The sequence below is a fragment of the Macaca nemestrina genome, chromosome 15 (assembly GCF_043159975.1).
Source record: "Macaca nemestrina isolate mMacNem1 chromosome 15, mMacNem.hap1, whole genome shotgun sequence".
NCBI lineage: Eukaryota > Metazoa > Chordata > Mammalia > Primates > Cercopithecidae > Macaca > Macaca nemestrina.
In genome coordinates, this window is record NC_092139.1 from 52440482 (window position 1) to 52456801 (window position 16320).

The following is a 16320-nucleotide window of genomic DNA, read 5'->3' on the forward strand; positions in this document are numbered from 1 at the left end:
CCCCATCTTATGGAAAAATTGTGTTCTATGAAACCGGTCCCTGGTGCCAAAAAGGTTGGGGACCACTACTGTAAGTCAATTATTAATAAATTTGATTTCCTGGACCCAATTGAGAGCTACTGGTTGGTTGTTCATCTCTCAAAGGGTTAACTCAAAGTCTGTTCATAGTGGAAGAAATGATCTGGCAGATTGGGGGAAGTGACTCGTCTTTGTGTCTTGGGATGTGGGGCAGGGACCAGCAGGGAGAAGTCAGCCCTTCAATAAGTTTCCTTCTTTTTATGTAAACTAGAAAAAGTTCACAGACTTGGTCTGGGAGGGAGATAAAACTGGGTATTGCTGTCTCTTTGTTTTTTGGTCTAAGAAAATCCCGTGGCTCAAAACTTGGCCAGTCTTCTCTGCTGGGTTTCTCAGCAGGCTTTCCTGGAGTGGCCAGGCTGCTGCTCAGTGTTAGATGATGGAAGCTTCTTTCAGCCATCCAGCTGATGCTTTCTTTGAAGAACTATTCAGGGAAGAAGTGGGCCCAGGTTCCATTTGAGTGAGACATCAGGGGCGTGTCCCCTGCTGGCCTGGTGGGAGCCTGAGAAGGCTCTGGTGGCCAGCGTCCCTGAGTGTCGCCACCACAGAGCCTGCTGGGAGCACTCAGTGCCTCGGCTGCAGGCGAGTGTGGCTTCAGTCTCAAACCAACTGAAAACTGAGATGGTATTCAGTGTGCTTAATGCACTTTGTTTCATAGCCTTCTCTGTAATCTTCAGCAAAGACTGACGTGTTTTGAACATTCTTTAGAAAACAAGTGGTGTGGTGTCGTGGCTCACACCTGTAATCACAACATTTTGGGAGGCCGAAATGGGTGGATTGCTTGAGCCCAGGAGTTCAAGAACAGCCTGGGCAACATGGTGAAACCCCGTCTCTACAGAAAAATTGGCATGCACTGTAGTCCCAGATACTTGGGAGGTTGAGGTGGGAGGATCACTTGAACCCAGGAGGTTGAGGCTGCAGTGAACCATGATTGCACCACTGTACTCAGCCTGGGCAACAGAGTGAGACCCTGTCTCAAAAAAAAAAAAAAAAAAAAAAAAAAAAAAAGAAAAGAAAAGAAAAAAGAAAACAACAAGTAGAAGATAACTTGATGAGAAGAAAACTATCAAAGACAAAAGTAAGAGATGAAGAGCCTTCGTGTATGGAGCTCTTCTAAGGCTGTTGAAGAAGGCTGTGGCATGGCCACTCCCTCATACTGTGTGCCAGGTTGAACTATGGTCGGGGAAAAGTCTGAGAGTGATTACTCCTATTACTAATGATTTGTTTCAGTGACTCGGGTGCCTGTTGGAGAAACATTCCGTGTATAATTTGGTATATCTGAACCACTGTGTTCTGCCAGGTTGTCAGAAAAACCCTTTTCAATGGTTCCCACCTGAGAAGTCACTGGTGTGTGGGATACACAGGCATGTGTTTATGTTTGTAAAATATTCTTTTTTATTTTTATTTAATCAGCTGTCAAAGCTTGAAAAACAGCAGCAGAGAAAAGAAAAGACCAGAGCTAAGGGACCTTCCGAATCAAGCAAGGAAAGAAACACTCCCCGAAAAGAAGACCGCAGTGCCAGCAGCGGGGCGGAGGGTGACGTGTCCTCTGAACGGGAGCCGTAGCTCAGGAGGCAGAATTCAGGTAGGAGCTTCCCTGCTTGGCTTCGTCTTCCCACATTTTGGGGAAGCAGCAATGAATAGGAGGGAATAGCTGCTGAGGTCGAATTCATTCATTTCACAGGCGTTTATCCATAGCTTCCTTAAATCCGCTGCCTTCTAGGATGGAGACAAAAGTTAGTGTGTTAGTCCATTTTCACGCTGCTGATAAAGACATACCTGAGACTGGCTAATTTATAAAGATAAAGAGGTTTAATGGATTCACAGTTCCATGTAGCTGAGGAGGCTTCACAATCATGGTTGAAGGTGAAAGGCAATTCTTACATGGTGACAGAGCAAGACTCCATCTCAAAAAAAAAAAAAAAAGAATCAAGTGAAAGGGGTTTCCCCTTATAAAACCATCAGCTCTTATGAGACTCGTTCACTACCAAGAGAACAGTATGGGGGAAACTGCCCCCATGATTCAGTTACCGCCCACCAGGTCCCTTATCTTGAATTGTAGCTCCCATAATTTCCACGTGTGTGTTTCCACATGGGAATTATGGGAGCTACAATTCAAGATGAGATTTGGGTGGGGACAGCCAAACCATATCAGTTAGCAAATAAGATTGTATTTTATTCATTGAGATGCAGGAGGGTGGCATACTCACAGGCCTGGGGTGCCCACCTGGGGGTGGAACCTGTTTGTGCCACCTTCCCTGGGTGCCTATGCCAGTCCACAGCTGCTGCTGTGATTGCCTGTGCAGAGCACTCGTGGATGCAGAATCCAGACACAGATGCACAGAGTCCACCTGTGCTCCCGCATCTGCCTTCCTGCTCTTAGCCGCCCCAGCAAAGGGCACTGCCATCTCAGCGGCCTCCTCTCATCATCACCTGCCCTGTGTTCCAAAATCCTTCACAGTACCTGTGTGGTACTTCCGGTTTACTTTTCCTAAAATGGCATTTTATTCTTATCACTGTGGCTCACTGTAGCACAGAGTCCACCTCCCTGCCTGAACATCAGAGGCCTTGAAAATGTGATGCAGCCATCTGATGGCACTGTGCCTAGTTTCTTCCCCCAGGGAAACTGTTTATTTTGCCAGGCACTGGACCAAATACTGGGCACAGATTTGAGGGACCCAGGACCTGTCATAGGGAGGTCACAGGCTCAGGGAGAAGCATAGGAACAGTTACACTGCAGCACGGTGCATGTGGCAGGAGTGTGAACCGGTGTGGGGTGGAGATGGGAGGTCAGGGGAGGCCCCTCAGAGGCCTGGGACAGGACCTGGAAGGACAAGTGGCAGTGGGGAGGGAGATGAGGGGCAAGGGCAGGGGAGGGCTGCCTGAGCCAAGAGAAGAGCAGTGCAAATGCTATCTGGGGGTTGGGGGGCAAGGATAGGAGAGTTTGGGAATGGAGGAATTGCAGAATGGTGGGAGTGTTGAGTGCCAAGTGGAGTGGGAGGGCAGGGAGTATATCTGAAGTTAGAGAAATAGGAGGTCTGGATTGGATAGGGTCTGATATGCAACCCTGAGGAATTTGGATTTTATCCTGGGGTGGGAGGGACCTCTGAAAGGTTTTAAGTATACAAGTGACATCATCAAACACAGAGTTTATAAAGAGCACTCTAGCAGCTTTGGGGAGTGAGGCTGGAAGCAGATAGGCCTATTAGGAAGTGATTGCACAAGTCCAGGGAAGAAATTGTACTAGGAGCAGAGGGGAAAGAGTGGGATTGAATGATGTAAACAAAATAGAATCATTTCAACTTGGAGATTGATTAGATTGGAAGAGGAGACATCCAGAAGGATGAGGGAGGAAGACGGGGGTTGCTGATGGCACCTATTTTGGGTGTGTTGTGTTTAAGGTGCCTGTTGGCAGCCACTGGTGATGCCAGTGGTCTGCCGAGTCTATGGCTTTAGAGCTGGGGAGCCAGGTCTCAGACATACATTTGGAGCCTTCAGCTCACAGACTGTGGTTAAAACCAAGTTAGGAGACAGGATTCACCCAGGAGACACCAAATTGTGATAGAAGAACATCCAGAAGGTAGTCTTCAGCCTTCTCTTTCTCTTCTGAAAGAGAGCAAGGGTCAGAAGTGTACCTATGAAACGGCTTTTAGGATCCACAATACCAGGAAGTGAGATATATTAGGCCAGGTGTGGTGGCTCACGCCTATAATCCTAGCGCTTTGGGAGGCTGAAGCGAGAGGATCACTTGAGCCCAAGAGTTTGAGACCAGCCTGGGCAACATGGTGAGACCCCCATCTCTACAAAAAAAAAAAAAAAAAAAAAAATTAGCTGAGCATGGTGGCGCTTGCCTGTCATCCTAGCTAATCAGGAAGCTGAGGTGGGAGGATTGCTTGAGTTCGGGAGTTGGAGGCTGCAGTGAGCCATGATTGAAGCACTGCACTCCAGCCTGGGCGACAGAGTGAGACCCTGTCTCTTAAAAAAAATGTTTAAAAAGATTCGTTAGTAATAGTTGGGCACAGTGGCACCGGCTCCCAAATAGATACACAGACGAGAGGAACAGAATGGAGAGCTCGGGAAGGGTGGATTGTTGGTTCATAGATGGTTTTAGGGGAGGGGCTGGACAGCGAGTCCTGTTGTCCTCTTGACTGTTCCCTCATCACTGTGTTTTCCTGCCAGTGTTGTGCAGGGAGACAACAGCACTGTGGTGACCAGCCTTGGCTTATGTATCTCATGTATGTATGCATGGGACACTGAAGCGTGCTTCAGAGGGAAGGGACGTCACATAAAACTTCCACTCCCGCCCCTCCAAAACTTCATGATAATTTGCTTGAAGTTAGTGGTCAGTTTTGGCATCACAAATATTGCTAGTGCTTCTGATTTATAATCTGTCCAGAAATCCTTAATCCAAAGAAGTGAAATGTGCTAAGTGAAGACAGAGCACAGAGTGGCCCTTTAAGATACTTTTTCAGTTGTGCTAGTTAAGTGGGTTGAGCAGTAATTCAGAAACTCATTGAGGTCTTATCTCCATCCTGCTGACTTTTGGGTGACAATGAATAAGTTCTATGGTTTTTCTCCTATTGGAGGAAAACTCATCTCCCTCAGCAGTGCTTTGTGGAAGGCAGGCAGGTGGAAGTCATGGTGCCTGGAACTGGCCCCAGCAGCCCGGGCAGGGCCGGAGCAGGCGTGTTCCCTCCCCGCCATGTCTCTGTGTTTTCTCAGGCTTCCCTGGCTCACAGCAGAGCACGACGGAGACAGCATCCCAGCACTGCTCCTGTCCCTTGAATGAAAGGTGCAGGGATTGACATTGGTTAGGCCAAGTTTTAGTAGTTACTTGGTCCAGAAGCAAAACAGATTGGGCACTGCAGTTTCCACTCCTGGGGTTCAGGGCAGCTTCTCAGCCTTAATGCTCAGGCATGGCCCATGTCTCTCCTTCCAGTTCTGTTGAAGACTGTGCCTTTCGTGCAGTGAATTGGGACCTTAACAACAGGTTCAAAACAACTTGGGCTGAGCATGGTGGCTCACGCCTGTAATCTCAGCACTTTGGGAAGCCAAGGCAGGCGGATCACGAGGTCAGGAGATTGAGACCATCTGGCCAATATGATGAAACACTGTCTCTACAAAAAATACACACACACACACACAAATTAGCTGGGCATGGTGGCATGCGCCTGTAGTCCTAGCTACTCAGGAGGCTGAGGCAGGAGAATTGCTTGAACCTGAGAGGTGGAGGTTGCAGTGAGCCAAGTTTGCGCCATTGCACTCCAGCCTGATGACAGAGCAAGACTCTGTCTCAGAAACAAACAAACAAAACAAAACAAACAAACAAACAACTAGAATGTTTAGACTCCCATCATGAGCTTAATGAATGGGAGAGGGAGAAACATACAAGCCCCTGTCTCCCAGCAACCAGACCCAGATTACCAAGCTAAACACACTGGCGCTCACACACACACACACACACACACACACGCAAATTCACAGGTGCCTTGGAGGTTTGTATTTTCAAAACAGCTTAAAGAATTTGAATACCTCCCAATGCAATCCCTCCCCCCTCCCCCCTCCCCATGATAGGCCCCGGTGTGTGATGTCCCCCTTCCCGAGTCCAAGTGATGTAAATGACGAGTTGTTGGGTACTGACGAGTTGATGGGTGCAGCACAGCAACATGGCACAAGTATACATATGTAACAAACCTGCACGTTATGCACATGTACCCTAGAACTTAAAGTATAAAAAAAAAAAAAAAAAAGGCTTGAAACTACCAAAAAAAAAAAAAAGAGATATGGAAGGAGTTAATGGTTGTTTTTCATAACTAGATTGTAGTTTATCAAATAAAATTTTTATTATTAAATTAAAAAAAAAATTCGAATACCACCTAACCGATTCCTTCCTGGGTTGTATTATTAACTTAATACATTTTATAAATTTAATGTCTTGATTTTTGCTTTATATCTGATCAGTGCTTTGAAAATCTTTGGTTTAATCTCTGAAGGGGTATAGGGTTTTGTTACTTTTAAAATTCTTGTAAAACATAACAACTTAAAGACTTCTATTTGCATTAGATTTGGCCTCAGAGTAATTCCTGTAGGGAATACACCATGGATGTTAGTGTTCTATGGACCCTGGGTAGCCTGGGAGTAATTTTGCTAATTCTGTGGGCAAGAAAAACACCCAAGGGTCTCATGGGCAGAGGAGGGGACAGTGACTGCGTGTGTCACAGAACGTAGAGGAGAACATGCTCATAGAAGGAAAACTGAGCACATAAAAAGAAGGGCAGGAGAAGGGCGTGAACATTGCACATTTTTTCCCAACATCTAAGTTTATGAGGGAAATTCTCATGGACTCGTAGGTATCTACTTCTTGCTTCTCTCACATTAATGACATTTTAAAAACTTATTTCCTTCTCAGGGTAGTGCAGATTGGGTAGGATAGAACTTGGGGTCAGTGGTGCTATTGTGAATCAGCCAAACAGGGCCAGCCACAGAGGGGAGGCAGCAGGGGGAGCAGACCCCACGGGCAGTGTTTGGAAAGGAGCAGGCAGTTGTGTTTTTCCTTCCCCTTCCTTCCCTATAAGTCAAATTCACTGCAGCCATGCCATGAACTTGGGAAGAGGCAGGCAAAAGGGGAGGAAGAGGGTGATGGAGGGAAGTTCCTGGCTGGCCTCAGCCTTCAGGTTAGGAGACTCAGTGAGAAGCAGCAGAGGGACAGATGGAGGAGAAGCTGGAGGCCCCTGGCATGTTCTGGCTGTGCTCCAGGCTGGGATCCTTGGAGTGGGGGAATGGGGGTTGGGTTGCAGGAAACCTGGAAGCCGTGAAGGGGGTTCTGGAGGGAGAGCAGTGCAGGTGGCTCCAGGGCTCCAGGAGGCAGCTGCAACTCAGTGAGGTGGCAAGACACCATCAGGCCTCGGGGCCTGTGAGAGTGCTGCCCAGCGTCGCTGTGGGGTGGGGAAGGCTCCACACCTCTGCCTGGTGGAGGGTGTGGAGGAAAGCTTTGTTGGGTCTGTGGCTGACGGTGGGTCCTAGGTAGAAGTGGTGAGGTGAGCCTGCTGCAGAGGCCATGAGGGGGCAGCTTCATCAGGAGGTCGGGGGTCATGGTCTCAGCTCTTCATAGCCCTGACAGTCCCTCCAGGTCTCAGCTGTGACCTCCACTGGCCTCCTGGATGAGACTTGCAGGGGTCTGTCATTAATGAGACCTGAGACTAAGTGAAACGTGCTGGTGAGAACTGAGACGAGGCCAGGTCAGCCAGAGAGGGCCCTGGGTCCCTGAGCAAGAGACACCAAACTTCAAGTAGCCCGCCGTCCCTCAGTGGTACAGTGCCAGGGCCCAGGTGCCGAGCCGCACCAGCCACCCTGCCATGGAGGACACTGTGGACCCAGAGTACTGTTGACATTAAGGTGAGATGGAGTCTGTATGCTCATGAACCCCCCTATTGCTACTCAGCGCATGGAGGCTCATGAACAAGTTTAGATCGGCCCATGAAAAGACAGAGGCCACGTTTTGTTTATACCAATGTATATGGTACTGTCTGTGTTTTGGACAAAATGCACAAGGAAAACCATTTATTGACAGTTTACCATAGGCATCCAGTTGTACTTCTTTACATCAGAGTCAGCAGTGACAGTGTCAGGCATGGACAGATGTCCAAGCAGGGAGGAGTCTTTCAGAGCTGCCCACAACTAGCAGAGGACCAGAGCGGGGCTGGGTGCTCCTGCTTCCGAGAATTTATCCATATTCCTGGATTTGAAGACCCTAAATGGGACCAGAACCAAGTGACAACTGGTATTCCAATGATGTATTTGGGGTTTTTTGTTGCCCATGGGTTTTGTTGTCCCTTCTGATGAAATTTGTCATCCCAGTAGGCCACAAAATCACCACCAAATATTCAGATATCTATGAGAGCTGGATTAAATAGTGACAGATAGAAGGTGACCCTGGCATTTGTTTTGGTCCCCAGAACAACAGCAACCCCCTGACGATGAAGGGAGCAGCACTTTTCATTTGCTTTGCTTTCAAAACAGAAAGATCTCTAGGGAATCTGGCAGGCCCTAAGGGGAGCGGCTTTGAGTTTCCAAGGCACGAGAGAGAAAGAAAAGGCAAAAGAAAATTGAATGAGAAACTGCATGATCTTGGGCATATTTTTCTTTGAAAATGATTCAAAACCCTTCGTGGTTCAGAGGACATTTCCAGAGCATCGACATTTCTCTATCACATTGCAAATGTTGCTTCTTATTTTACCAAGTGGACATGAAACTGCTAAAATTAACTTGTGTTTTTGTCCTCTGTCTCAATCCTTCAGGCTCTCTCACCTTGCTGGGAGGATTCGAGGTTTTCTATGAGGATGCAGCTCTATTATTTCTCCTTTCTGGCCACCACTAAAGGCGCTAGGGCCACCTCTCACTAAAAGAATGTGGTTTCTGATTTGATTGCAGGGTCAAGGATTGCCCCATTTGAGTATTGACTTAGCCGCTGTAATGAGGGTGCGAGAGGAGCGTGCTCCTGACTGGCACCCCACATTTCTGTCTTCAAATGGCAACACACTTGAAACCAAACAAGAAAGTGTTTTGGAAGCTGCCATGTGTTTACTTTTTCAATGTGACCTTTGTCTGAATAGTAAGATACGTCCTTGCTGAACACACCTCTTCCTAATGAGCTAGAGCAGCTGAGTGTGTGTGTGTGTGTGTGTTTCTGTTGAAAAGGTATTCAATCCCTTTTCACTGTTCTTTTCGCCATATAAGGTAGGACTCCTCTCATTCTCCGAGCTTCGCTTTGCTTCCCTGTATCAGCATTCATACCACATTCTCACATCCGTGTGCTGGTATTTCATGGTATAAAACTAGCTGTGTCTCTGGGTAGTGTTATCTTTTTTTAACTTAAACCAATTTTTTTTTTTTTTTTTAGTGGTTTCCCTGGAGTTTACAGTATACATTTTTAATTAGTCTAAGTCCACCCTGAATGACACTCTACCACTTCACTTGTAACAGGCACCTTATAACAACAGTGTACTTATTCCCAGTGACATTGCTATCATTCATTTCACTTAACATATGCGATACTCACTCAATACATTGTCACTGTCATTACCTTAAATACTTTTTTTTTTGAGATGGAGTCTCATTCACTCTGTCATCCAGGCTGGAGTGCAGTGATGCAATCCCTGCTCACTGCATCCTCCACCTCCCAGGTTCAAGCGATTTTTGTGCCTCAGTCTCCTGAGTAGCTGAGATTAAAAGCATGCACCGCCACGCCTGGCTAATGTTTTGTATTTTTTATAGAGATAGGGTTTCGCCATGTTGGCCAGGTTGCTTTTGAACTGCTGGCCTCAAGTGATCCACCCACCTCAGCCTCCCAAAGTGCTGGGATTACAGGAGTGAGCCCCCATGGCCAACCTTTCCTTTGTTTTTGAAGGATAATTTTGCTGGTATAGACTTCTAGACTGGTTTTTTTTGTTTTTTTTTTTTTTGCCTTTCTTTAGAAACAGAAAGAGCCCTAGGAGCCTCACAGCCCTAGAGGAGCAGCTTTGAGTTTCCAAGGCATGAGAGAGAAAGAAATATTTAAACATTTTCAATATTTAAATTTTTATTCCTCTCTCTCCTTGTTTGCAGTTTCTTATGAGAAGTCCCCTGTAATTCTCATTCTTATTGCTCTGTAGGTAAGGTGAGTTCTCCTCACCCCAACCCCAGCCCCCAGCTTCTTCAAAATTTTGTCTTTGGTTTTCTGTAGTTTGGATATGATATGCCTAGGTGTGGTTCTTGCTTGATATTTTCTGAGCTTCTTGGATCTGTGATTTAATGTCTGTCATTAAGTTTGGAAAGTTCTCGGCCATTAATACTTCAATACCCCTAGCTCCCCTAGCTTCTTCCACAATTTCCTCTTTGTTCTCTCTTCTCATTTTGGTATTGCAGTTACATACATGGCTCATCTTTTGCAATTGCTCCACAGTCTTGGATAGTCTGGGTTTTTTTTTCCCATTCTTTTCCTCTTTATTTTTGGTTGGGAAAGTTTGTAATGACTGTCTTCGAGCTCACTGATTCTTCCTTGGCTGTGTCCAATTTATTCATGAGCCCATCAAAGTCATTCTTCATTTCTGTTAGTGTTTCTGATTTCTATTATTTCCCTTTGTTTCTTTCTTGGAGTTTCCATCTCTCTGCTTACATTACCCATCTGTTCTTGCATGTTGTTTACTTTTCCATTAGAGCCCTTAACATATTAATCATAGTTTTAAAAAGTTCCCTGTCTTGTAATTCCAACATCTGTGTCAGAGCCCCAGTCTGATTCTGGGGATCTTTTTGGGTCCACTGACTTTGAATCTGTAACTTTATGCCTTTCAATACATTTGGGAAATTTTAAGTAATATCTCTTCAAATATTTTTGTCTGCCCCATTCTTTTTCTTCTTACCTGGAGATTACTGTTCCAACCTTAAGTGTCATTGTGGATTTTTGCTATCCATGAGGTTGGTTTGCTTCCTCACTGATGCAGAGTAGGCATGTTATGTTACTTTACCAGTAGTGGGACTGGATTTTCTCTATGCACAGGCTTCCACCTCCATTATTTATTAGAAAATAAGTTGGCAAGAAGCTGGCCATGATTAGTGATTCTGTCTATTGCTAAGGTGCAGAGCTAGGCTTACAAATAATTTAGAGTGTGCCCTAATACAGTAGCTACTAGCTGCATGTGGCTATTTAGATGTAAATTAAAATTAAATAAAATTTAAAATTCACGTTCTCAGTCACAGTAGCCATATTTCAAGTGCTCACTAGCTATATACAGCTAGTGGCTGCTGTTCTATCATTGCAGAAAATTCAACTAAACAGCACCAACCTATAGGGATCAAGTTATGATTTTGAACCGCTATCATCTGAACCACTTTCTGTACTATAAGACTGACATTGGCCAGGTGTGGTGGCTCATGCCTGTTATCCCAGCACTTTGGGAGGCCAAGGTGGGTGGATCACCTGAGGTCAGGAGTTGAAGATCAGCCTGCCCAACATGGTGAAACCCCATCTCTATGAAAAATACAAAAATTAACCAGGTGTGGTTGTGCACACCTGTAATCCTGGCTACTCAGGAGGCTGAGACAGGAGAATTGCTCAAACTCAGGAGGTAGAGGTTGCAGTGAACTGAGATGGCGCCACTGCACTCTAGCCTGGGCAATGAAGAGAGACTCTGGCTCAAAAAAAAAAAAAAAAAAAAAGAAGAAGACTTTGAGATATATATATACACATACAATATACATGGGAAATAATAGATGGGAGAATAAGTTAGAGCCAAAAAATAAAAGCCAATTGCTATCAGAGTTTGTTCCTACCACTTTCAGGTGACAAGAATTTTTCCCCATGCTTGTTTTATTGCATTGCATTAAGCTTTCTGTTCATAATTAGGAATGATTATTTTCATGTTCTCATCTGTGTAGTCAGGACCATCAGCTCTCAAGCAAAGGAAGAGATTCTCTGCTTTGACAGTTCAGTGGAGGGAGCTTGCTGGAATCTAACAGTGCTAGAAGGTCAGAGTGAAGCCTGCATTGATAACTTCCCAGCAACTCTCATGTTTTTGCATAGAACAGCCTTACTTTTCTAGGTAAATGAATTCAGACACGATTACCAGCTAAGACCTGAAATAAATAGGTAAAAAAAATATTGATTCTTTTAACAGTGATTTGGAGAACAGATCTATGGCATGTGTGTGTTCTAAGTCTAGCACTTGTATCCTGTGGTTGCTTAAATGGTCTGAAGCCAGAAGTGGGTCAGTTGGAAGTCTTTGAGGGATTTAGTGTTTACATGGGCTGTGAAGGGATTCCTTTCTTCTGGTCCTGGGCTGTCCTCACTGGAGATGTTCCTCACTGTCCCTGGTGGTTGACGACAGTAAAAGAGAACTACAGCAGGTGGAGGAAACTGGTGGTTCCCCTAGCTTCTTTCATAAGACTATGAAATTGTGGTGCTCAGTTATCAGGCACCTCTTATTACTGCCTGTCAGGTGTCCCCAGCCTCCGGGTCATGTCTGTCCTCAGTAGCTCATGTGACGTACATGCATTTGGAAATAGACATCATCCCTTCAGTAGCTCTTAGAGGGAGGCACATTACCCCTTATCCAGGGTTTCTGAATTTCAAGCCTCAGTGGTCCACCCTTATCTGGAGAACCATGTGTTTAGCTTGAACAGGACTTGTGCTCAGCACTTCTAATTTGGCAGATGGACCTCACACATAGCTCACTCCCACCTTCTTCATTCATGCTTACAGCTATGTGAGCTGCATGGTCTCCAGCTACTCCCGGTTGGTGGCCAGCACCCTGGCTCCTGGGTTATTCTATAGTTCAAGAAAATAGGAAGAGACATTTTTGGCAAGTGAGACTAGAAATAGAGAGCAATGTCTATTGACCAATCCATGTATTGTAGTGGGCAGTGGCTTTCGGTTGGAACAGTGTCCACTGCTGGCCAAAACTCTCTTGTATGTAGTTTACAAATCACTCATGGTACTAACACTGATCTTATGATTAGGCCAGCCCATTCGTGTTCCTGGTAGTAGCACACTTAATTCTAAAGGTATACCTAATGGTTTGTCCTTCGGGTTAGATGCTTTCTAAAGTTCTTATGCCTAGGAAGTTTACCTAAAACCTTTGAGAATCCATTGGCCAAAACTCAGGATCCCTTCCAGTTCTGTGTTTCTCTAGTAGGGAATAGAAATTTCTAAATCATCTTTATCATATAAAATTTCTTTTGAAAGCCATTTTTTTATTACAAAGTTAACGCTCACTCATAGAAAGTATCAAAAATGCCAAAATACCCGAAGAAGAAAATAAAAATCATCTGCCACCTTATCATTCTATGATAATTATTATTAACATAATGCTTTGGAACAGTTTTTCTAAACAGATAATTCTACATCTGTTTCTCTAACTTTACAAAGTTGCAATTGCTTTTATCATTTAACAGAATATCTTGAACATTTCTCTAGGTCATTCTTTTACTGTGAGCTTTATAATTTCCATCTGCACATCAAATATTTGAAGACTAAATTTATTATCACAATGCATTAAAAATGTAGAATATTGTAGAATATTTAATTAAAGTAAATGTAAAAGAAAAATACATTCATCCAGGATCCCAGAGCTCATCTTAAGTTCAAAAACAAAGATTTTAATCTGTGCCAAGAAGATGACATTTCTCAAAGGTCATTGTGGGGAACAATTCCATAATTTCAGTTATGGTATTGAAGGTAGGGAAAGAAGTATGAATAGTCCCCAGGTCCTTAATTTGGTTTAACATCATCCACATAATATAATAACAAATGAGTTGTTTCTAATAACTAAAAACTGAAAGTAATATGGTCCCCAGGAATGATGTTGTCTGTTCTCCACCCACTGGTTGTCTTTTAGAAAGCTCTTAGGAAGGTGTGCAGGACTCTTACAGGTGGGTTTGGGGGTACGAGGGTAGGCCTTGGGGACATGGTGGCAGACAGAGCTGCGGAGCATGGGCTAGCTGTGGTTCCAGCTTGCCTTTCTCATGTCATGCTCAGGGACTTCACTATCCAGCTGCGGAGGGGAACGAGGGCTGTTAGTCTATGGAAGCATCTGCTTGTGATACAACCCTTTCTTAAGAATTTGGCCTGCGCTGAGTGTATCAGGAAGCACATCCATGGAAATGGCACTGCCATGGCATACTGACTGTTATTGAAATCTTTTGCTTTTACTGAAGTCCATCCAACTAGAATCTAGATCTGAGGGAATAGAAACTCCTCTGTTAGGCTTTAGATTTAGTTTAACTCTTGGATGACAAGTGCGTGCATCACAGATCTTGGCAATATTAGCTGGTTTTTGTTGTAGCCTCAGAATTACAAAAGGAAACCTGAGACACGTGGACTTCTGTACCAAAGAGTCAGGCATCCTTTGAGTGGTATTTAAAATATCACAAGACTAAGCATTTGGTTTATTCCCTGTCCCTGTACTTCCTTAAGCTCCCCATCCCTCTACCTCCCCCATTGTTAAAAGGATTTGGAAATGATGCTTTTATATCTCTTTTCTAGGAATTAGTTCATTTAATCTATGTTGTCTAATTTGTGAGTCTAAAGTTTCTCATGATATATTCCTTTTATCTTTTTAATGTCTGTAATGTCTGTACTGACGTTGCCTCTTTGATTCCTGATATTGATAATTTGTGTCTTCTCTCTTTTCTGGGTAAGTCTGGCCAGAGACTTATCTATTTTATTGATATTTTTATTTTTCTTTTTTCTCTCTCGCTTTTTTCTGTTTGAAATTTCATCAGTTTCTGCTCCTTATTATTCTCTTCCTTCTCTGCTTGTTTTGGGTTTACTTTGCTTTTATTCTTTAATTTCTTAAGGTAGAAACCCAGATTATTGATTTGATAACCTTTTTCTTTTCTAATATAAGTAGTTAATGCTGTGAATTTCCCTCTAAGCCCTGCCTTAGGTGAATATCACAAATTATGATATGTTGTGTTTTCATTTACTTCAAAATATTTTCTAATTTGCCTGGTGACTTCTCTTTGATGCAAAAGCCATTTAGAAGTGTTTTCAGATACTTGGCTTGGTGTCTTTTGCTCTAAGAATGGAGCTGTGGCCGGGCGCGGTGGCTCAAGCCTGTAATCCCAGCACTTTGGGAGGCCGAGACGGGTGGATCACTAGGTCAGGAGATCGAGACCATCCTGGCTAACACGGTGAAACCCCGTCTCTACTAAAAAATACAAAAAACTAGCCGGGCGAGGTGGCGGGTGCCTGTAGTCCCAGCTACTCAGGAGGCTGAGACAGGAGAATGGCCCGAACCCGGGAGGCGGAGCTTGCAGTGAGCTGAGATCCGGCCACTACACTCCAGCCTGGGCGACAGAGCGAGACTCCGTCTCAAAAAAAAAAAAAAAAAAAAAAAAAGAATGGAGCTGTAATGAACTGGAGACTCTTTGAGGAGAAGATATTGGGGTTTATACATGGCAACACGGCAGGTTTTACAGTGAAGTGATACACTGATGCTGGTGTTGCTGTATGAGCTTGAAAACATATCTTCAGCTACTTTGTTACTCTTACATGCTTATGCTAATAGAATCTGAAGGCAAATATTGGGATCCTTCTTAATAGCATGTCTTCTTTGGTCTTTTTAGTGTGTTATCATTGGGCAGAACTGGACCCTGAAAAATTCAAGATGCTAAGCACCTACACTACTTTAAGAATTTGGAACTGAAACATGAAGAGGAAGACAGAAATAAGAAGTTGGGAACCTGAATGGCTCTGCAAAAAACACCAAAGGACCGTTTTGTCATTTTCTGTTGTTGCTGTGTGGAATGAGGCAGTGGGCACTGCCGGTGGCTCGGGGGGTGGGTGCGCACGTGGTAGAAGGCATGCGCTTGTGCCCCCACAGAAAGGCTTTGTTGGTTTCTACCACATCTTGGCTTGCTTTTGGAACAGGCTGGCCTAGCGTCATTTGTCATCAAGTCCACTGTGGTGTATTCTGCGTGTCCATGGCAGGGGTTCTCCAACACACTCACACTGTCCATGTTCTTTTTATTGCTGATTCATAAGCCAGGGCCCTTGTTGAAGTGTCAAGAGAGCAATCATCAGTGATAATGTATTGTGTGAGACCTTTGCATCTTGTAAATTTTCTCTTTTTTCTAAAGATAAATAATAATAAAATCCTAAATCTCAACAAACCACTTTATTATCAAACAGATTCTGCTATGTTTCTGCATAACGATGATGTCCATAGAAATGCAGTGTGTCTGACCTCTCTCTGTGCATATCTACACTTCTTTTCAAATAAGCCTCTTGCAAGAGGCCTTCTCTGACTGGCCCACACAGGCTCCTGAGGCCAGGTGGGAGCCTGTCCATCCAGTTTACAATTGACGACATCGTACTTGGAAATGAGACATCAGGAAAAGGGAGTGTGGGTCAGAAGCGAGTCCAGTTTCAGAATGGCCACAGTGTTCTGAGACCAAGTGTGGAGCCACATCTGGTGTATCCACCTTTGGGAGGTGGAGAAAGGCATGGTGGGTGGTGCAGATACCACTTATCCAGTAGCTACGTGGTTGTCCATGTATCCAAGTCACCACACCCAGCACTCTGGGAAGCAAGAATCACATTCTGCCAAAGTAATTTCTCAGTTAAATTTCAGTCTACTGGTGGCACACTCAGAGTAGTCATTTTTTGACATGATTTAATAGCTTTATATATCTAATAATGCTCACATATATCCTCTCTGGAAAATATTTTTGTATCTAGAAGAGACATCCTTATTTGTGAGTTTTATA

General features: G+C 44.4%; 1 protein-coding gene across 1 annotated transcript in view; it reads left to right on the forward strand.

Annotated features, from left to right (window-relative positions):
• The window catches only part of LOC105486824 (D-aminoacyl-tRNA deacylase 1), a 170046-nt gene extending 154320 nt beyond the window's left edge, over positions 1-15726 (forward strand). Inside the window, exons 5-6 of the mRNA XM_011749887.2 lie at positions 1489-1660; positions 15178-15726. Coding sequence (XP_011748189.1) covers positions 1489-1641 — 153 coding nt within the window. The 3' untranslated portion in view covers positions 1642-1660; positions 15178-15726. The remainder of the gene's footprint in view (positions 1-1488; positions 1661-15177) is intronic.
• Positions 15727-16320: the final 594 nt, after the last annotated feature.